General features: G+C 34.8%; 2 protein-coding genes and 1 long non-coding RNA gene across 8 annotated transcripts in view; 2 read left to right on the top strand and 1 right to left on the bottom strand.

Moving 5' to 3' along the window:
* Window positions 1–6,959, top strand: part of onecut (homeobox protein onecut) — a 203,927-nt gene extending 196,968 nt beyond the window's left edge. For 2 of the 4 annotated variants that reach the window (XM_022066777.2, XM_022066776.2), the window contains one exon: window positions 3,351–6,959. In XM_022066777.2, coding sequence (XP_021922469.1) covers window positions 3,351–3,623 — 273 coding nt within the window. In that variant the 3' untranslated portion in view covers window positions 3,624–6,959. The remainder of the gene's footprint in view (window positions 1–3,350) is intronic. The other 2 variants (XM_022066779.2, XM_022066778.2) reach the window with 1 other exon arrangement.
* Window positions 6,960–7,977: 1,018 nt separating this feature from the next.
* Window positions 7,978–19,909, top strand: Rnf11 (Ring finger protein 11). Of its 3 annotated transcripts, none has more exons than XM_022066802.2 (4): window positions 7,978–8,180; window positions 11,792–11,947; window positions 14,393–14,541; window positions 15,341–19,909. In XM_022066802.2, exons 2-4 carry the CDS (start codon window positions 11,834–11,836, stop codon window positions 15,510–15,512), a joined length of 435 nt encoding a protein of 144 aa, XP_021922494.1. In that variant the 5' UTR covers window positions 7,978–8,180; window positions 11,792–11,833; the 3' UTR covers window positions 15,513–19,909. The 3 variants fall into 3 exon arrangements, with proteins under 3 accessions (XP_021922494.1, XP_021922493.1, XP_021922492.1); XM_022066801.2 differs by lacking the exon at window positions 7,978–8,180 and adding an exon at window positions 9,266–9,418; XM_022066800.2 differs by lacking the exon at window positions 7,978–8,180 and adding an exon at window positions 11,494–11,661.
* Window positions 19,910–20,347: 438 nt separating this feature from the next.
* Window positions 20,348–22,441, bottom strand: LOC110831138 (uncharacterized). Its single transcript, XR_002543485.2, has 3 exons — window positions 22,092–22,441; window positions 21,414–21,513; window positions 20,348–20,806 (listed from the first exon to the last, which is right to left on the bottom strand). It is a non-coding gene; the product is annotated as an uncharacterized LOC110831138 (long non-coding RNA).
* Window positions 22,442–22,641: the final 200 nt, after the last annotated feature.

Raw genomic sequence — 22,641 nt, 5'->3', positions numbered from 1 at the left:
ACAAATAAACATAACCTTTAAAAATGAGGCACGAGTAAGGAACTTTGTGATTGGTTTCAGAATTTGTAGGCCTAAATTTTTGTATGTTGCCAGCCGCTCGGCTCAAGACGTGGGTCTTAACTGAGTAGGTTCGAATCCCTCTCCAGTCATGAATATTTGTCCGTGTTTTTCTGTGTTCTAATTCCCTATTGAAGAAGCCTTACGTCGGGCTGAGAGTTCTAAATTTCAGTACAAATTAGTAACTTCAGAAGTATATCTAAATTTAAGCAAGACATAAGGTCTTGACCTCAGAGGACCTAATAATATGAATTGGTCTTCTATTATGGTTAGGATGGTAAAATGGAGGAGGTTTGTAGATGAGTGATACGGATACGTGTCCAATAATTGGGTAAAAAAATTACTACTGTATTTTTATCAAAACGTATCTTTGAAAGATCTAGCCTCTGCGTCCAGACCGGCTCTGGGGCCCACCCAGCCTCCTCTAAAATGGGTACCGGGGTCCTTTCCCGGGGGTAAAGCCGGCCGGGGCGTGATGCTGACCACTCACCCCCATCTAGTGCCGAGGTCAAGGAAGGGAGGAGCTATACCTCCTCTCACCCCAAACGCCTACATGGCGTAGAGTGGGACAAACTTTACTTTTTATCTTTGAAAGATAGTTCTAAGGTTTGAAAAAAAAAATACCGATTTAATATCGCAGGATATGTCTGACTTCTGTGATGATGTCTTGAAGAACAACATCAGTCCAATGCTGGGGAGGACCTTTTCACTAAATAGGTTTTGTTTTCCAAAACGTCAGTTGGAAGTAATTTGTCTATAGTCTGCGTAATTTTAAAGTATTTTCCGATTTCTTTAGTTACTTCAGGCCTGTGGATACAGATATATTCCTAATTTAAGGTACATACGTATAGGAGAGCAGGTGAAGATCAAATACATAAAAACGGATCTAAAAATACACCATCTTTGACATTTCATTATTTTACATCTTATAAATAAAGTTAATTGCATTTATGCAAGGATCAGTGCGTATAAAAGTTAATAAGAATGTATAAACAATTTTTCATAAAGCAGTGATTTAGATTTAACATAATAAATTCGTCATTGGTACCACACTAATTAACATCGATATACATTCAATAAAAAAATCTCAGCGAATTACACTTATTAGAACAAATATCTGCAGCACATAATTTGTTTAGTGCTAGTTATATATAATTCGATAGAGATTAATCGATAACTTCTGCTTTATTGACAGTCATTATACAATTTATAAAGCTGTGTATTCATATTACATGTATATGGGAAACTCGATGCTTCCAGAAAATTACTGATTTCGAAATCGTTCTTCCAATTCAGTTATAGTGAGAGATATAATCTCGGAACTGTTTGTTAATAAGTCGATTCAACACAGTTACTCATATGATACAATATTCCAATGAACAAAGTCTCACGGTAGAATACGGACTGCAACCTATTATTCTCTGGAATATTATGGTCAAGTTTCGTCCAAGGCCATTTCATTTTCAATCTTATAAATGTTCAAAGAAAATTACTTCAGAATATTTGTCCTGGCCCACAAGCTTCTGGTGGAATAATGTTAAAATCGTTTGTTACTTTCGACTATGCGTGCACTTTAAATAAAGATCGACTAACATAATCGATCTAACTAGTGTGAAACAATTATATTTTTTTAAATAGTGTTTTCTCTTTCGTCTACTAACAGATGTATTATAAGAATTTTAAAAGTAGATAAACACTCTTAAAAATACGATTTATTTGTATAATATTTGCTGGTATAAATATGTGATCTTAATATCTGTAAAGAACACTACTCGGTAATTTCTAACCTAACTAATCAGTATATGCCTCTTTGCCAGACGAATTTTCATAAAAATATGTTGTTACAAATGATTTGTTTTTAAAACATTTTGTTGAATACATCGTTACAGTAACACTGACATGTATTAGGAGTTTAAATCCTGTGCAGAGTGGTCAGAATGACACTGAAATTTACAGTTTTAACCTCATTTTCGGACATGAAATACATTTTCCCACTGAGAATATCGAATCTTACATTCAAACGACGGAATATTTAAAACCGTCTACAAATTAGAATATACAGTGATTTAATTATTTTGTGTAGTTTTTTAGTCACAATTTACGTCTATGTGTTAAAAATCTCATAAATTTCAAGAACGAAAAATATAAATTTAAAACTCGAAAGAGAAGTTGGAATGAACAAAGGATATTCCCAATCATCATGTGAAGAAGGTATGTAACAAAAGATAAGTGTGCAACTTTTATGTTGTTAATTATGTTAATTTGTTATATTTGTTTGTAATATCCAAGTTAATCAAAGACAAGGATTGTGCTAAAATCAATTACAATGCAATGAAAAAGTATCATGTCAGACTGAATGTTTAAGCCATGCAAACATTCCTGTTTAAATACTCAAGGGTAATTAAATATTTAAATTTTTTTTAAATCAGGGGTTATCACAAACAAGGCTTTGTTAATGCCATCGGAAAGTAACAACAAGGCTGCTATTAAAATATTACTGTTAATAAATAATTTCGGATATCTTACTAATTATTGGGTTTCTGAGAAAAAAATATATATGTGAGCCTATTTGAAATACTAAGTTTGTACCGTTTCTAATCAATTTCCACGAAGTTTCAATTAATTGTTATCATTTATAAGTTGGTAATCCGCGAGTCGATAGCCAACAGTGAATGCGGCCCTGGATTTGTGAAATGTCGCGAAATCCTCTTTTAAAAAGGCCGCTAGTAAGCTTCTCAAAATAAAGTACAACACAGATTTTCCTTTAAACTATTTTCAGATCAATTTTTAGAGTGTTTCGAACATAATTTTCTAATTCAATATAAACCAAGTATTTGTTCTGTTTTAATTTTTTTTAGGTTTCTAAATTTAATGTTACATTACTAATTAAAAATATTTGGGGAGAGTTAAAATACTGTCAGACGTGTTGTCTAAAACGTCCGCCTTATATTTACCGATGAAATGACATTTTCATTAAAAGAAACCCAATGTTAAATATGTTTTCTAGGGTTTCTTTTACACCGTGTAATCTGGTAGAAGTTTACAGATGTTTGCTGCCACCATCATGAGGGCGATTTACTCTGATGATGGAGACAGTAGGAATCTCTGTATCATCTTTAAACTTACACCAGACAACACGGCTCGACAACCCAGAAGACAGCCATATTCAAACAGCGTGGTTGTTTTAAATTATGGCATCACTAGCGCTGTCGTGTTGGTAATTGGAAGCTTGTCAGTTTGAGGTTATAAATAAAAAGAGTAGTTAGTATCATATAAAACTGTTCTTTTCGCAGGAAACAAAAAGACCATCCAAAGAAATGCAAGTGACCATCGCGAGACAGCTGGGTTTGGAACCCACGACGGTAGGGAATTTCTTTATGAACGCGCGTCGTCGTTCGATGGACAAATGGAAAGATGAAGACCCGAATAAAACTACGGTTGTAACACATGAAACAGAAGAACACTCCCCTGGCGCTGCAAGCGTTGTGACTGGTCACGGACAAGCGCTCCCACAGCAACAGCAACAACAACAACAACAGCAACAACAACAGTCTGACGTATTGTGACACCATGCAAGCTACCCCATGCGAGAACAGCAACACCATCTGGTGTTTCTGTGAGAAAAACCTTGTCGACCGACGATAGCGCGGTGCTGGATTCCAAATCTAATTTTGGTAATTCGCTTCACATGGGGGAAGGAAAATAACACGTGTGTTGTGTTGTGGGACAGATAATATTATCAAGAACCAATGTTCATAGAAATTTTGATATTGATCGTGCAGTATGCATGGAATTAACTTAGGAGTTTCATGACGATTAGTGAGAGTCATTCACAGGCAATGTCGAGTAACTGTCAGACAAGTGGCGAAAAACCTAACCTAACTTTCTCGTACGTGAGGAACATAGCTACAATAAAACGAGTATGATATCGGATCATCCTCGGGGACATGAAGCCGGCACAAAATTATGTAAAAAAAAGTTTTAATTTATATTCGTTGGAAAGAAATCTGTGACCAGCTGTCGATTTCCATACGCTACTTTGCATAGCATACACTACTATGATGATGGAAAAGTTTTGTTTCTTGGAGGTAAAATATATATATATATATATATATATATATATATATACCATATATAAAAAAACTTAGCGATGTGAAGCACGGATAAAATCCAAGTTGTCTCTGGAGCAGATGTTTGTTTTGACAAGTAAATAAAATAACTTTGATCTCAGGGGTTTGAATGCAAATGTGTCAGCCGGTACAGAGAGGCAACCGTACAGTCTTTGCGAAGAGAAGAATAATTTTCTGTCCCTCCAGGAACCAACACTGATATTTCATTAGGGAAATTAAAACTTAGCTTGAGTGTATGTTAAACAGTGGTGGTAGCACTGGATTTAGGGATATTTTGTAATACCGGTTTTCTTGACCAATTGACCATTCCACGATCTCAGCTTGGAATCATGTTCAAATAGTAGTCTAGTCAACACAAAGAGTCTTTATTACTTATATTCTAGTCCTAATTTCTTTTGCTGTGTTCATGTTAACCAAAGTAAGTTCATTTCTTTTGAGGTTAAGTTTGTTGTGATATGTTATATTAGATCTAGTCTCAACACTGAATTCTCCGATGGAGAGTGAAACATTCCAACCAAGAGTATTATTATGTTCATACGGCTACAAGATTTGATTTGTTATTATTTTACACGACTTTTTTTTTTAAGTCTTTGCTCACTTGTGCTATGGACCGGAGCGTCATAAAGGTTTAACTAAATATCTGAGCAATAGCCAGCCTTTCTTGTGTGTTGCTGTTTGTCCTTGGTGTTTAGTGACCCTGCACACTCAATTATCTATTGTTATATATTGTACCCCAATCTCCTTTACTTAACATTCAAGGCCTCTGGAGGTCTCTTCGTTTCGTACTTACATTTGTCGCTAGATGTCTCCGAGCATCGTTGACCATTACAGATACACGTATCTGGCCAGGAGCTGTACGGTGTTGGAGGGGGAAACCGCCGAGCATTTGCGCACGCGCTGTCTTGCCCTTTCCACCTTCCCCTACACATCTTACTGCGACGTAGCTCCGGCTCGGATATATTTTGCGACAATTAATTTTTTGTATTTATTTTGTTAAATTATTGATGTACAGTAATTTATTTGTATTTATTGAGTTATGCATGGCACGTAATGCAAGGTTTGGCTGCACTATCACGAAGGTAGCAGAATATCTATTAGCAGTGTTGCTAGGCGTGTGATTGCTTTTGGATTGACCAATATCTCGTTCTTCTCATCTCCTGTGTTTTAGAGTAGCTCGATATTTTTTTTTCTAGGTTGTACATATAACTAACAGTGTCAGGTGAACGGGGCACTGATTTCATTATCTTGACAATTTCCAATGACTTGCTCTGAACGGACTACATCTCTTGCAATATTTTGAAGGACTAGATCGTGATTATTGGGTCAAGCTAGTGATTTGTCTAATAGATATGCACAGATTTTTACATTTTTATAGTGTACTTCATTTGTAGCAAAGCAACTATATTATTCTTTTCTACTTATTACCAAAGAGCTCAATGTTAAATAAAATCTGTAAAGTAAGTGTTTGATTTATGTTTTATTACGATATTTTGTTGAACTTTGTTCTACCTTGTAGGCCTAGGCACTGGTGCCATTTGGCGGACCAAAAGCTAAATCCATTCTGTTTAGCTGTTCCTTATAAAATTCAATCAAGAATTATTGAATAATGGTGTTAATTAATTTAGCGAATTACTATGTTAATGAGTGCACAAACGGTTCCTACAGTGGCAAGAACCGAATTCACTACGAGTTCTAGTCATTTGGACACTCATCGGTCGTGTTAACAATACTCGAGAAAATAACCCGAATTTTCGGTTCTTGCCATGTGCATTAAGTCTGTACTGTGCAATAATTCTATTGGGTTTTTCGTGTGAATTGTATCTTGATAACATATCATTGTGGAATTTTTTTTTTTGTATGTGTTGAGGTAAGATGGGCGAAAACTTTCTATTTTTGGGTTTCGTCAGTGAGACATTGATGTTCGTGGAACTCGGAATTCTGCCCAATGTGGAGTCTGTAGCATCTTATAGATTGCATCCGCTCTCGTAAAGTGCATATTGCATTTTTGAGTACGTTTAGTCATTAAGTGATAACATTCCTTTTAGCGACACGAAGTTATGCATTAAAATAAAAAAATATACCAGGTACAAGTGCAGACTGTGTTTTAGGAAGAGAATTTCTTCAACCTGAATGAACCTAATTATTATTAATTATTAATTATTATTATTATTATTATTGTTGCTATTACAAACTCCACTCTGAAATTTTCGGAGCAGTCATTGTGATCACACATACATTTATAAAATGTAATAAGACAAATAATAATGTTTAGCGACTTTTTTGGTGGGAGATAATCTATGCAAACTGCAGATGGTTCACTTAAATCTGATACATTAGTTATGTAAGCAGCCCTCCACCCTCATAGGTTGAACTGATAGAACGTGCACAGTATAAATGAAATTGATAATCGAATAAGGTGAATACCGTAACACAAATACAAAATAATCTCACCGTAGCCATCGACTTCCGTTACGACACGCGTAGTTCCGGAAGTCAGTGGCCAGGGTGCGTTGTGTCTGTGACCTTGAATATTTCGGAAGAAGCAAGTATGCAAGTATATCAACTTCCGCTGCCCTCAGATGAACAGAACACGATGCAATCAATAATTTTGTGTATAATATCACTTTACAGATAATAAAAAGATGGGAGTGTGGGTTGAATACTGATCACTTGCTGAAACTAGGCACTGTACCACTCTGCTGTCTGCGTCTCGCATCACACTTGTAAAATACATTTCATTGTGACAGTGAATAGAACCATAGCGTTAATGAATAGCGGCTTCTTGTGTATTCATTATTGCATTCCTCTATCCTAATCCTTTTTCTTACGTGAAATTATTATTGAATATAAAAATTTTTTGTTTAATTTCTCCGACTTCGAGATCAATATTTTGTGGTCCATTTATAAAATAATGAATACTCTAGTGTACTTATGTTTTAAATATGTTCTGTTTTAGAAAACAAAATGATTGAGCGTATGCTTATAATTTTTTTTTTAAATTGTGGCGATGACACTGTTTACAGATGTTTTCAAGAACAACTTCCTGTGTCCGTCGTCAAGTTGAGGCGAGAAGTGACTGTAAGTATTAGCACCTGATTGCTGTTCGGTAATATCGTGTTTTATTTCAAGATGGAGACATCGTAGTTATCCAAAGTATGAAATTTTATATGTAACGCAGAGGGAAGGCTATGTTTCAGAACGTGATGTAGAGAATAATATTTGGACCTAAGAGTGAAGACGTAAGAACAGGACTGAGAAAATTGGTACGTGACAAATTTTATAATTTGTAATCTTCATCAAATATTATTATCGTAATAAAAATCAAGGAGGATTGGGTTGACAGATAAAATATATGGAAGGCGTGAAACATTTATAAAAATTTTAGTCTGCTGAAGCTGTTTGGCAGAACATCACAACTTTCGACCCGAGTAATAGGTAATCACTTTCATTGTTTGTTTTATTTCTGGAATTGAAATTAATTTTTAAACAATATCTGTTTGTGCCACAGAGCCTTCATATTTATGCAGTGTTCCAATCTGCTTTATAATACCTAGTCCCACTGCACTGTTTAGAGGACATAATTTTTGATGTAAATACGTCGGCAAAACAGCGTTAGGAAAATGTGTAAGATCCATATCAACAATGTGTAAATATGGACCGACAATGGTCAGCTTTCGTGCATTGTTGATACCTAAGAAACTAATTGTTACGACATCTGTTTACTCGGCATTGTTGTGTTTCATTATTACTGTCAACAACCCACTTTCGTTATTGCGGAAAGAGCTGAGCTGTGAATCGCTTGTAGAATAAGTGCGTCGTAGACTAGAAAATATTGTTCTGTTAAAAACGTTTTAGAATATCACGAGTACTTATCTTATATAAGAATTATTAAGAAATCTGTGATACTGCCCTCCAATCTCTCCATTTTAGTTTTGATTAAATTGATAATTGCCGGTGGACATCGAGGTCTCCTACAATTGAACAAAGTTTGAGGTAAGGGATTCCTATTTATTATTATTGTTCATCAACTTTAAAGTTTTCATCTCCATTTGTGAACTCGTGTAAGAGAATTAGGCTTGTCTTCTTTTGACGTAAATACGTCTATACGGAAAGGTCATTCGGCAAAAACAGCGTTAGTTAGCGCTGAGTCATCTTTAAACGTTCATTCCTCAGGAATGCTAAGAGTAAGGGTAATGTAATGTAAAATAATCAGTAAATAAGGACCTTTAAGAATCTGTAATGTATTTTATAGTAATTATAATTAACCAATGTGTACAATTTTCGATGTATCTGGCGCGTTAAGCGCCCGCCTCTCGAAAACCGTAAGAGATGGATCTGGACATATTGCGTACGAAATACGTATTACCTCTTGAGCTTTCCATATCTGTTTTCAGATTTTACATATCACAAATGGTTTAGGTTCTACAAACATTTATTTATACAAATAAAGGCGGATAACACTTCACGCTACTACTGCGTCTGTGCAGTTACGTCATAGAAGCAGAACAAAGCAAAATGTCACGTTATATCATGAAACTTTCTAATGTTAAATATTAAATTATGCATTTATAAAATAAATCTAGGTCAAAATTAAATAAAAATCATTTATCTACCATCTCTAGAACAGGCCACTGGGCTTTGATGAGTTAATAGAAAATTATTATTTTATAACCTTACTACTGAAATTCAAAATTATTTTTTATGGTGTGGAAGAATGATGAATGGAGTTAATTTTGGACAGGATCCAGTAGAGGGGCATCCTGTTGCAGTGTTTCATAATGCCAGTAATTGTGCTCTCATTTTGATCGCAAATACATAGTACATAACCTCAAAGATCCTGCTGTGTTTACTAAGCAACAGAAAACTTTCATTAGGATTTGAGATTTTCGTGGCAGTGAGTCCGAGAGTAGCTGTCTTCTGGGGTTAATTGGTGCTACAACCCCAGAAGACAGCTATCATTAGAAAACTTTCACTCCAAAAACAGGCTGGGGTCTAGACGAAACCAAACACCAACTAAAAGGTAGCCAATTTCGTCATACCACAGAAAGCAGTGGGACAGACTACGGTTTTAATTATTAGCAAATAGTTCATAGATCTCCTAGGAAATGAAAATATTACAAAAAATATATTGTCTAAAAGTAAGTGTTATGAGTATGATTGTATCGTCTGACTGGATAGTCTTGCTTCAGACTAATTCAACAGAATTCAAATGAAGATACTGAGTTTGTAAGGTACGTATAAACATGTTTATTAAAAATGCCTTCTGTATCATATTACTTTCAGTGTTATATCTCGTCACATATATTAGCATTTTCACTAGGATATATTTTATTAACATAACACAAATAATATGATTCTGATGTGTTCATATCAATTAACACTAAGAGATTTTTTTGCAATTATTTAAATATCTAATTTGTTCAATTTTATTCTAACGTATTCTGTATGAAGTTAATGGCTTTATTTTAATAAATGTTGTTTTGGGAAAGACGAATTTAAGTTCAAGGTGTATAATGTGCATTGTAGGTTGAGACACTAACAGTTCAATTGAATTTGTGTGTTGAAGAACAAGACATAAAGATCAGTGTCTTATTGAATTTGATGTCTAAGTATATTTCTTTTCCTAATTTGTTTGCAATTACTGAATACCTGGGGACACAAACACATACTTATTTGTGTTATAAGCCTATATTTAAATCTTTATGATATAAAATATAATAATGTAAGGTAGGAGCAGTGGTGAGTCCTGATCTAGAAGTGAGGTTATGTGGGAATGCAACATTATTAAATACTCCTTCCCCCTTCCCAGCAACTACATTGCAATGCTAGGATATTTTAACAACAACAATAATAATAATAATAATTCTCTGTTTTGTTTTATATATATTTATACATTCCTCCAACTTTGGTCTCTGCCACAACATTGTATTTTCATTACTGAAGGATTAGTTTAGTATATGTTGCGGTTATGATTTGTAAAGGTTATAATTCTTTCCTTTAAGATATCCTCTGACCCATGTGTCATAAATGGTCTCTTCTTCTCAGGTTTTCCAACTAAAAAATTGTGTAAATTTCTCATCGTTCCCATGCTGTGTGTCCCACTCATATCATCTTTCTTAATTTGATATTTATAATGATATTTAGCAAATTAAAATAACATCAAATTGATATCCACTAGTTTAGCTGAGTGGTAATGTATTTGAGTTGTATGTAGTATAATTTATTGAACTTGCTATCCTAAGTGAGAAATGTTTCATTAATTTTCTCAATGTAAATACCAGAATAGTATTTAAAACAGATTAGAGTGTTTTTTTAATGTATCTGTCTCATTTCACCATTTTAGATTAACCTCATAACCTCATATTATATTAGTACCACATAACCTTTTCAGTTCATAAAGTACCATAAATAAATAACCAAAAGATCATAAGAACCATATAAATATAATGGCTGTAAAATTTATGATTTCAAAAGAAATTACTAGAAGAGAATTGAACAACTGTAACCCTCCACTATAGTGATCTAATATATTTACTGCAAAATTGAAGTTATTTTTCACATTTAATGCACCTAATATAAATTAAACATATTGTATGAATAAATGTGCAACTAGAATAGACTGTAATAGTCCATAGGCTTACCTAATGCACAGACACTCACTCTGATATTATATGTTTCAATATTAATGTCTGTTACTTGTGTTTAATAGATAATTTTTGCCAAATATTCGCCAAAGCACCCCGTTCTCAAACACCCTCAATCTGTGTTTTTCCTCCAACATAAAAGAACATCTTTTTCCATACAAAATAATAGGTTAAATTATAGTCTTGTACTTTTTAACACTTACATTTTTGTGTGTCTTCCTTTATGCTGTTTATGTTCTTCCTGAATAAATTAACATCATCAGCATAGACCAGAAACTGATTTGACCTATTCATTTCCAGTTCGTAGACCTTCCTGATGGCATAACCAAAGTTGAAATGCAATGCTGATAAAATATCTTCTTGTTTGAGTACCTCGCTCGTGGGTTAATAGGAAATGAATCACATGAATATTTACCAAAACAGACTTTCATTTAAATAAGATTCAATCAGCCAAACTAGTTTCAGTGGTATACAGAAGTTAATGAGAACGTAGTTGCTTTAAATGAAATTGAGTACAACATTCGTAACGACCCGCCATATGCTTTATTTAACATATTCATATGCAAAAAGTACTACGCCCACTGCACAGATGGCAGCATCGAGTGGTTATAGTGAGCCCTCCTATTGGTCGTACATTCATTTTTGTTCGCCTAGCTTATTTTGCTGTCTTGTCTTTTGTTTTGCTTTGTGTCTGCTGTATCAATCCGCTGTTGCAAACGAAAGCTTGGTTGTGATACAACTTAGTATTGGAATTATGAATCGTTATTGTGGAAACGTAAGATAACATTCACCACAGACAAACCATCCTGATCGACAGGATTTTTTTATAGGTGAAATCAGTTTGATGTACTAATTTTTATGCATTAGGCCTATAGCTTTCGAGATGAAACAGCATTAATAGATCACGGCTAGGCTTGCAGCTTGTCACACTGAATAGTAAATGTGTCCTCGCGGTGGCAGGTGTCTTGCTGTTCCTTTGTCAGCTTGAGAGGAAGAAAGGAAATGGGGAACTGCCTAAAAGGTTCTACAGCTGATGACATATCTCTACTCAGAGGTAGCGATGGCACAAGGGATTCGTCTTCCTCGGATCAGCTGGGTCCACCACCGCCGTACCAGGTAACAATTTTTGTGTTGTGACATTCTTCTAAAAGAGTAAACAATAATTCCGAAATTGAAAATAAGACAGTGACTCTGGAAAATAGTACTAGAGCGATAATTTTGAACAAATTGAATTGCTTGGAATTCAAGGTTATTGTGATAGTTGTCAGAATTAACCTTGAAAATGCGAGTCTCACCGTAAAAGACTAAGACACTTTGTGAAATTTGGCTTGGAAAATAATTTAGAGAAATTGATTGATTTTGCCCATATAAAGAAATAAACAACATGATAAGTTGATATCTTTAAGAGAAAGAATAGTTATAATAGCTAGTTTTGTGAAAAACAAGATATGTAATTTGCTTTACATAGCCATGTTGCTTTTCTTATTCAGAGTTAAAACACTGGGGAAGTAGTATTCGTTTGTGTAATGTTACAGAAATACTGTAAATAATTCTGTTTTACTATTCAAAACTATAATCTGCAACATTAAATGTTACCTGTGAAAGACATTTTTTTTTTGTAGTCAAGAATGATATTCTAGTACAAATTACATTTCTATGTTCCATTGTTATGTAGGAGCATTGAAGTGAATATAGGAATCTAGTATGTATAATTTATTTCTATACTGCCAGTATTTGTAACTAGTAATACCCATAAGCTGGGATGATGACCCCATGCTAAAAATTGTTGGTTGTGCAATAAAATTATATTTCATTTCAGAATGTAATGTACTTACAAAGCACTTGAACTGTTAACAATTGATATTGGTCTTCTGGGTTGTAATGTGTTGTTGTTCAAGTGAACATTGTAAGTGATTGAAGTCCTGATCAGAAGAAGATAACACATATTATTCTTTGCACAGTGATAATGTTCAGGAAATACTCATCTGTTTATGTTGCCAGTATCAACATAACCGTCTTTAGCTGTTTATGAATTGCATTTAAATCCATACTTCTCTAACAGTTTTATCAGGTGAATGACGAAGCTCCCCTCTTGTCTGTGATAGAACTGAAGTGAATTTTCTTCCTGGAAGACAGTGTTGGTTGCTGCTGATATTTTTGAGCTGCATAACTGATAAGAATTCCATTTCTTTTGTGATACACAATTATATATGTTTTCAGTACTCAGTCTTCATTTTACTCAAAGTATCTTTGATAAGAAAAATCTATTAATATGTGCATAGTGGCCGGGAAATCCGTCTTGACCACGAATCCACCGACGCTGGTATTCCCAGTTTAGACTTCTGTAATTATTGTGGCTAAAGTTTGGGGGTTCCTTACTTATTTGAAAAATATCTTCCTTCAAGTTGAGGCATTACATGTCAAATAATGTATTGTTTGTGCCACAAAAACTAAAGTATTTTATATAATTCATATAATATAATATAGAAAAGTAACACAAGAAGTGTAGATTTGTTTTTTATTATTAACTTACTAAGCATAATGGCAAAGCACATAAAAAAGTGGGAGATTCTAAACATTTACAAATTCCGTATTATACTTTATGTAGCAAAATTATCATTATGGGCACATTTGGAAATAATGGCGTAGTACGTTCATCTCAATTGGATGTTTTATGTAACTTCATCTTCCCATACCTGGTTTTCTTTGTTTTAAGCAAGGATTTTCTTTTTGTACTCCACATATCAGCTCTGGGACCCCCACCCAGTGTACTGTCTGAAGGGTTCAGGGACATATTAAAGTTGCCAGATCATAAGCTGACTACTGACCTTCATCTCAGCATACATTTTTACATGTTTCCAACTGAAAATAGTAAATATGCACCAATTGTTCTGCATGTCCAACTGTGTGTAATGTTCTGAGAATTTTGTAAAAGTAAAGTAAAGTTTGCCCCACTATACACCATGTAGGCACTTGGGGGAGTGGAGGTATAGCTCCTCTCTTCCTTGACCTCAGCACTAGATGGGGGTGAGTGGTTAGAGTCACGCCCCGGCCGGCTTTACCCCCGGGAAAGGACCCCCGGTACCCATTGTAGAGGAGGCTGGGTGGGCCCCAGAGCCTGTCTGGACGCAGAGGCTAGAGGAAAAATCCTCTGCCCCCGTCGGGGATCGAACCCCGGTCGTCCAGCCCGTAACTAGTCACTATACTGACTGAGCTATCCCGGCTCATTCTGAGAATTTTGTAATGTACTTTAATTAAATCTGATTTTGGGGGAGTTTATGAACATTGTTGACATTACACTTTTGGTTAAAATTGTACATCAATAATTGTCACCTTGCATGAAGACTTTCATATGTTTCTGCAAAAGTCATTGAACCCAGACAGCAATAATGACATTGTCAAAGGTAAAATACAGGCCAGAATAATTATACTTTGAATACGTTTCCTAATTTATTGACTCGCGTACTAAGATGTTATTCCAGAATTATATGATCCTTGTTCATAAAGGAATTGGTAGAATTTTTTTTACTTAAAAGGAAACAAAACAATGCCTCGTTTCAGGAGGCTATGCCAGTCTATTATCCGTCCCCCAATGTGAGCCGACCTGCTGCACAGCTGACGGAAGAGGAACAAGTTAAGATAGCTAAGCGGATTGGATTGATTCAGCATCTTCCCGCAGGAACATATGATGGCTGTAAGAAGAATAGGGAGTAAGTTTTTTGTTTCCCCGGATTTTTTTTGTATGCTTCTGGACGTTTGTCATCGATAAGTGATATTGTTACTTAAAAATTAAGGGTTTTATTTGCAGTTTCAACAGAGTGCAAATTTTGAGTACTGTATTACTGGCCTATAGCTATGAATTTATGATTTAAAATTAACTTTTTTAACCTCATGGACTGAAATTATTTTGATTTAAGATATTGTCCTTTGGCTGCCGAAGTTCATGGAAAATTGTTCTTATAATATTGGAGCAAACAGCGTTGATGTGTTGGTTTTGAATTCTGATTTTGAAGATCTTGGGTCCAATGACTATATTGAATATGAGCACGACTTACACTTACGATTGTTATTTTGTGAATTGGCACGCAAGAAGAAGTGAAGATTGGTCTTTTTCTGATTCTTGTCTGTGTCATGAAATAATTTTGTGATTGAAGTTGGGTACACATTATTTTAGCATTTACATATGATCGTGGCTGCTCATTTATTACAAATGGAATTTGTATATTGTAATTTAAGTATATTTTCACTTAATATACAAAGTAATTCCAGTAGATAAAAGAAAATGTGATATGTGAACCTCATGAATGAAGAGTAAGTTCCATGTCATAAACCATCGGAAACTTTTGGAGGTAAAAGATTTCATCCAACATCTACCATTAATCTTCTGAAATCAATGAAAATGTGAAATATTTTGCATCTTTATTTTTTCGCCGACATGGGAAGTGTTATTTATTTCACTTTCGTCATTCTTGACGTCATTCCTCATATTTCTAACATTTTTATTTCCAGATGTGTGATATGTATGATTGAATTCATGGTCGGCGATGCAGTACGCTATCTGCCTTGCATGCACATCTATCATGTGGAATGCATCGACGACTGGCTCATGCGAAGCTTCACGTGTCCATCGTGCATGGAGCCAGTGGATGCAGCGTTGCTGACGAGTTATGAGACCAACTAGCCTAACTCAAATTAACACAGGCCACACACGGTTGAGAGGGCGGCTATGTGGCATGAGTGGTGTTGGTGGTGGCAGTGGTGGTGGTGGCGACACCAGTGTTGTCATCCAACAGAACCTAGAATGACCAAAGTGGAGGTGAATCTGGAACCATAGCTCCAGTCTCCAAATTTACGCGACTGTGATGGTAAAAAATAAATCTGTGTGATAATTGAAGAAAGGAATTTTAAGCAGGGTACACGAGATCTGATGTTACATTGTATCCAGATTTGCCGAAGGAGACGCCGTTCGTTACATGTGACACGATAAAAAGTATATGCCAATGTAGAGAATAGGCATTTTATTTTCGTATCATCTGCAAAGTGCTTAGACTTAAAAGAATGTTGTGATAATTTATGCTAGTTATACTTAAATGTAATATGTAAAAATATGAACTTGCATCAATAAGAAAACAGCAGTAGGAACCCAAGGATACTAAAACAGTCTCTTGGTGCTTATAGACCTTTTATTATTTAGCGAACGTATCTGAACGTATTGTCCACTGAGGTCTGCAACTGATTAAGACTCTCATTCTTGTACTGTGAGTTACTTAATTACACACGTTTAAGAAATTGTTTCCTCGAGCGTTGTACATGTTGACTGGCAAGTTGGGTTCTTAAATTTGAATCTGCCGCATGGACACGCGTGTTTTCTTGCGACAGACACGTTTTAATATGACGTTAACAGAAACGTACGTCTTGGTGTGATGCAATACTTGTTCGATATGAAAATTTTTGGCTTTTGACAGTTTATTTTAATTTAATGCAGAAACTTTTATATGTGACATTCATTGTCTTTATGTGCAATCCTTATTCTGTGTGAGTAAAGTTTATGTGTTTTATTATTAGATTGCTTATATTTCAGGAAATGGTGTTTGAATGCACTACTCAGTCTAGAGACCTCATACGTGAACGAGGAATTGATTTCTATAGCAATATTTCTAGTCCTTTGATTATGCTGAATCTGTAGCTTTGATACTATGTGGATTGAGGTGGCATTTAGAGAGTACGCACTTCCTGTAATTGTTGTTTGCAATTGTACAGATCAAGTGGCTTGGATTTTTATGAGACTATTTCATTTCTAGTGATGTTACATTTTCATTTCCTGAAATGGTACCCGTGTCAGAAATTGCAAATTATTTATAGGAAAATAAATTATATTTTATGGAAAGGATTGTTCTGAAGCCTCAGACGTGCAGACCTTTAATTTTAATGTATAATGCGAAGAAGATTATATATTTTCTCATTTTCTTTTTGTTTTTGGTTTCTTCTTTATTCTAACAGTGATTTTGTCCTGAATTATGTGTATGTGTCGACAGCATCTTATCTGAAACTTAGTTCGCCCATGACAGTATTTATAAATTGATACTGACTGAGTTGCGTTATGTTTTAATGATGGAGAATAATTCAGTTTTAGTTCTGATTCATGCTCGTCACACCTTGTAGATAGATTATATATAAGATTTCTAAATGCTACCTCTCGACTGAAGATGAAGTTTTGAACTGTTATGATCTTTGAATTCTGTAATTAAATGTGCATGAAAACAGGCGAGTAATGTACAGTCAAGTAAATAACCTATGTGGTTAGATGGTAATTTTGTTAGTTTACTTGTACTGGATAATTGGAGACTGTTTTTCTAATTTAAGCTGCAGAGATACAATTTTGATTGATGTTTTGTTATAATGACCATTTTAAAATGAGTGAAATTACAAAATATTAGTTTGTTCATTTTAACAATTACTTATATTTGAGTAATGTTAATACTTTATTAATCATCACGCCAGGATGAAATTAACTATAACTGTGACATGTTTTTTTTCTTCTAAAAAAGCAAAGACAAAAATATTTTTTTTTATTAGGAAATGTGGTCCCACGCCGTAGTCGCGCGGTCTGAGGCATCATGCTTCGGACCGGTGATACGGAATGCGAGCCGGTTCGAGTCTCGGGGTAGAAATTTCTCATGAGATTTTCAACCAGTGTATGCGACCGGTGCCAACCCAGCATCGTGAGGAACTTAGGGAGCTACAATGGGTAGTGTAATCCGGTCAAGAAAGCTAGCAATGGCTGGGGGTTCATCATGCTGACCACACGTCATCCTATATCTGGTTGGATGATCGTTCACCTCTGCTTAGGCATGTGAACGTGAGGCCAGCGGCCAGCTAATCGGCTTTGGCTCTCAGAGGGCTGTTACGCCACGGACTATTATTTATTATTATTAGGAAATGTGATGTGGGTTATACGCTTCAACCATCCCAGACTGTACTAAACTTAATTGTCTGCATGTTTCTGCCTCTTAGACCATGTTTTCCAAAACCAGGATTAGAATATCAGTCACTATTCATAACGTATTTGTTCTTACAGAATTTTCCACTCACCTTCATTTATTACGGGCAGTTAATGTGATTCATTGCTTTGTGCTCATTGGTTTATTTGTTTGTCTTTCCAGTTTGGAAAAAAAGAAACAAAGAAAACACTCTTATTCATTCTGTGATTCTAGACGTGGAAAGGCAAATGTGTTAAAACTTTGAAGAGGTCACTTTGTTAGGTTTTCTCAAACCAATATAATGCAGGTATCGGACAGTATGATTTTGAAGTAACTTATTTGCCGTAGTTCGGAGAATACACAGATTTTGAGAAAATTACAATAGAAGACATCTTTCAATGAATGCACACGTTGCACTTTCGTAATTATTGAAGAGATTTTTGTGAACTGTGCATTTTATATGTAGGATTTGATGTTTCTGTACAGCTCGGTGGTACGTACAAGATGTTCGGACCAATTCTGTGAGGAATAAATAGTATATTTATTAGCGGTCAGCATTCCAAAAGTTATGTAACTGATATTGTTATAAATTTGCCATTATGCATTTGTACTGTGGAGTGTGCCTTACTGCGCTTTATAAAATAAGATGCAGTTTTAGATCTGCGCACCGTAAATGAAGAACAGTTAGCTGAGTCATGGACAAAGAATCAGCCATCACATTAAGATACTGAATAGGTTACTTTTATGAGCTACGTCGTTAAATTTTCTTGCCTTTGATTCAGAATGTAATAATGATTCTGTTTTGGACTAACTTTTACTCATGTAAGTATACTTTCTAAATTGTAAGCCATGTGTTCTTTTATGAGAATACTATGATGATGTCGTCTGTCATCTGAGGTAATATGATAAACACATTTTAGGAGCTGACCATACGCTCCAAACGTCAAGCGATTGGTTGTCATGAAACTGGCAGATTTATTGCCACTTTTTTGTTTTTATATTAGTGGTGACAGGATTGAACTCGGGGGGGGGGGGGGGGGGGGGCTTTTGAATAGCTTACTAGCCTCCTACTGAAAAGGTTTTCGGTTCAGTCTTAACCATTACCACTAATGTCAAAATAAAAAGGTGATAAAATTGGTCAGTATAATGACAGCCATTTACGTGATGCTAGTAGAGCCAAATTCTTAAAAAGTATAGATGGAATGTATGTTTGACTATGGACAGTGTCCCACATAATATTCTTATGATGAATCAACATTGTCACAAACCTTTAAAGATTTGTTTGTTTGTAACTCTTGAGCGCTGGGTTTTGAATTCTTCAAAAAATTGTATCTGGGTGTCACTTGTTAGAATTTGTACTTTTGTGGCATAACAGCGAACCGCGTATGTCCTAACACTTCAGTGCATCTTAATAATGTCCGCTTGTGTAATATCCGAGTGGATGGAATTATCAACATTAAGGCGGCCTCTTTCAGTAATAAATGTGTGGGTTGATCCTTCAATTTAAGCTTTTTAATTCAGAAATGTAATAAACTGCAAAAAATTAAAATATCTCAAAGTTGCCTTAAGATGAAAAACTCACTGTTTGTCTCATGTGATTGAAGTTTGGAATTTTAATTTACTAATTAAAGAGATATATGCATTTAACACTTACATATATATGATACAGGTATTTTGTAGTAAGACGCTATCTTGAATCTGTTGTCACTAGTCTGTTGTTTTGAGAAACCATAAAAAAGTGACATTTCCTCTAGTGGTTATGTAAATAAGATATTTTTAATTAAATCTTGACATATTATTTTGAAATACACAATATTTCTTATCTTGTTATAATTTTTATTCTTTTTCTAAACATTAAAAGTTTTGCTGAGCAATAATCGTCAAGTGTTGGGAGCTTGTATTTTATTGATCATGTTTTGTCGTGTCCTTACACGTTTTGTAACACTATAATAGTGCAGTAATTTTTTGTGTGTGTGTTTTGTATGAAAGTTTTATCATTATGTTATAGGTGTGTTAAATAAGTTGTAACACTAAAAATGAAATGAATATGTGTAGCAATCTTATTGTGACGGAAAATGTAACGATAAACTGAAACCCATTTCTAAGCTTTTAATATTCCATAACTAAATTTTGCACTTTCCTTAATCAATTTTAAATGAATTGTTACTTCATTTGTATGTTAATTTGTCACATAATCCACTAAACCCATGCTTCGTTGGACAAATACATTAAGTTCTTGAACAACGTAGAACGTTTTTCATCATGCAACGTATACCAAACAATTATGAGGGTTATTGTGTGGAGAATTAAATTATTTCGTCACAGAGGGTGGTGTCTCATCTTCTGTCCGTTATATGCATGGTACCAAATTAAAGTAATTTAAGATAATCTACTTATGATATATTTCTTGTAAGATTTGAGATTTTCACAGCGGTGAGTATGAAGATTTCTGTCTTCTGGGTTGTTGCGCTGTGTAGTCTGGTCGATGTTTACCAACGTTTCAGAGGCCCTGATGACGGAGGCAGTATGACCTCTGAAACGTTGGTAAACATCGACCAGACTACACAGCGCAACAACCCAGAAGACAGATATCTTGATATATTTCTTCCTTATTCAAGACATAATAAGAGATTTGGAATTCATTAATGGAAATCATGTTAGGGTGATTATTCAGTGAAATGGAGGTACTAGCTTTTTGGATACATTGTATTATTGTGAACAATTGAATTTATTTGCTAAATGTCTTTCTTAAAGTAAGAGATACAAATTAATTTTTGTACTAGATAGAATGGGAAGAGAAAATAAGTACTCTCGGACTAAGATCCCATAGGTGCGTGTTGGGACGATAATACCAGGTGTTAACAGTCGTACTCGGAAATTATGCAGTGGAGGAAGATAGTAAAATGAAGTTTTTTCTGAGCCTGCTACCTGAAAATGTGGTCGATACACAATACGTAGTCTACCCGTGGGCATTTCTTGATTAGGATGCAGTAATCTGAAATGTTGTAGACACATTACATCAAATATTTATTTTAATAATGTGATGTATAGAAGAACCTAATTCTACACTGATCACAATATACATTCCAGAAATGTTTTTGCAGAAATCTTGGTAAGAAATTGAGTCCATCAGAAATAAGCTATATTTTTGCATATCTTTGCAGTCGGTGATAACAGTATCCTTATTTGTTATGGCTGAGTGTGAGGTAATTCAAAATTTTTGATTGGATACCTCTCCTGTCTTTACTGTGGTATTTTGTTATAGGTGTATGCACCAATTTTATTTTCAGTAATAAAGGAAGAAGTGAATTTGTCATTACTTCAGGCAGTTTGTTTAAAGTTCACAAATTTGAGACTGGTTATTCTTTTGCTTTTGTCAACTTTGGAATGGGACACATTCAGTTTCTTTTTACCCTGATATTGAATTACATGATTTAAATCTGTTAGACTTCTCTGCTAAATTTTAAACAGTACGGTGACACTTTTATGGCAGAATTTGATGACGTCCATGATTATTTTGATTCATGTGGGGGGGGGGGGGGGGGGGGGGGGGGTTGGTCATGCAACCCAATCAGGCATCTTGAAATGTATGAATATATTACCATGCCCTTTGGTATTGTAAACCTTAATGTCTTTTTTCGTTCCAGCTGCAAGAGAAACTTGTTCATTCTTTGATCACCCATTCTTGAACAGCAGCATAGTCTGAGAAAACAATAAAATGGTATGATCTCTGATCTCTAACATGACTGAAATAGACTTTATTTGACCTATGTAGTATTTAAACAACATTCAGTCCTGGAACTTATGATAGTTCTATACCCTAAATGTTTAGGGGCAATGTAACTTTGTTAAAGATGTATATTACAACACTCTAAATTGTTGAACATCTCCATCCATAACACTACATAATTTTTCACATGATAGGTATTCTTTCCATAACGGTTAAATAATGTCCATAATAGTTTAATTGTGAAAGCATGTTGCAGATTGTACTATTCCAGAAGTTCCTGTGGGAGTCCATAAGAACAGTAAGTAGCAAATAGTTTTCAAGTTCAGTATACTAATATTACTATATTGCATCTTATACGCAGTCCACCTGGTCGTGTGTTTCCATTTTTTGAGTTTGTTGCGAAACCGGCATTAAGGGAAGACCCACTTCGAACGTGAATAGTTGAATATTCATCTTTATGACAGCAACTGCATTGTTTGCTGAGATGTTGGGTAAATTAAAACATTCGAAATTTAAATTTGTGTTTAGTATTTATCCATGTATTACTTACATTGTATTTGTTAGCCTTGGTGAGGATTTCATGGACTTTTAGAAACTGTTTCTGGCATGATAAGAACAAAGTATCCTCATACAGTTACTTTGTCATAACATCTTGCATTCAATAAACTTCAGAGTAGACTTGTTAATAAAATATGTTTCCTAATAAATATAGAAAATCTGACACCAAACACAAATGTAATATCTTTGTGTACTATTTAAAACCGAATTTGTTCGTAACAAAAATTAACCTTGGGATGACAAACGTGCCTTAACCAATCAAATGGACTTTCGTGAAAGTATTCATATATAGTGATGCATATGGAAAACACTGTATTCATTTCTGTCATATTTCATCAGTGATCATTGTATGAGTAAAAGCAAGTTATCTGTAAATGTCAGTAAACTATATAGACACAGAGAAAATCAGTGGAACTGTTTCTTTACTTTGTCCACAGATGACTCCTCTATACGTATTTACACAGTTCCTGCACATCAGTAGGATCCTGTAATTTCGGCCGGTTTACTGTGTAGTGTGATAGGTTTTATATGCAAATCAATTG

This window comes from Zootermopsis nevadensis, unplaced genomic scaffold (genome assembly GCF_977971745.1).
Source record: "Zootermopsis nevadensis isolate Lab colony 2312 unplaced genomic scaffold, Znev_1.0 Znev_ptg000023l, whole genome shotgun sequence".
NCBI lineage: Eukaryota > Metazoa > Arthropoda > Insecta > Blattodea > Termopsidae > Zootermopsis > Zootermopsis nevadensis.
This window is presented reverse-complemented; position numbering and strand designations above follow the sequence as displayed.

Excerpts from the sequence above, each read along its gene's own strand:
- Rnf11 (XM_022066802.2), top strand. The coding sequence starts at position 11,834 with ATGGGGAACTGCCTAAAAGGTTCTACAGCTGATGACATATCTCTACTC. Across the intron at positions 11,948-14,392 it reads GTCCACCACCGCCGTACCAG|GAGGCTATGCCAGTCTATTA; the intron begins GTAACAATTTTT and ends GCCTCGTTTCAG. Across the intron at positions 14,542-15,340 it reads GGCTGTAAGAAGAATAGGGA|ATGTGTGATATGTATGATTG; the intron begins GTAAGTTTTTTG and ends TTTTATTTCCAG.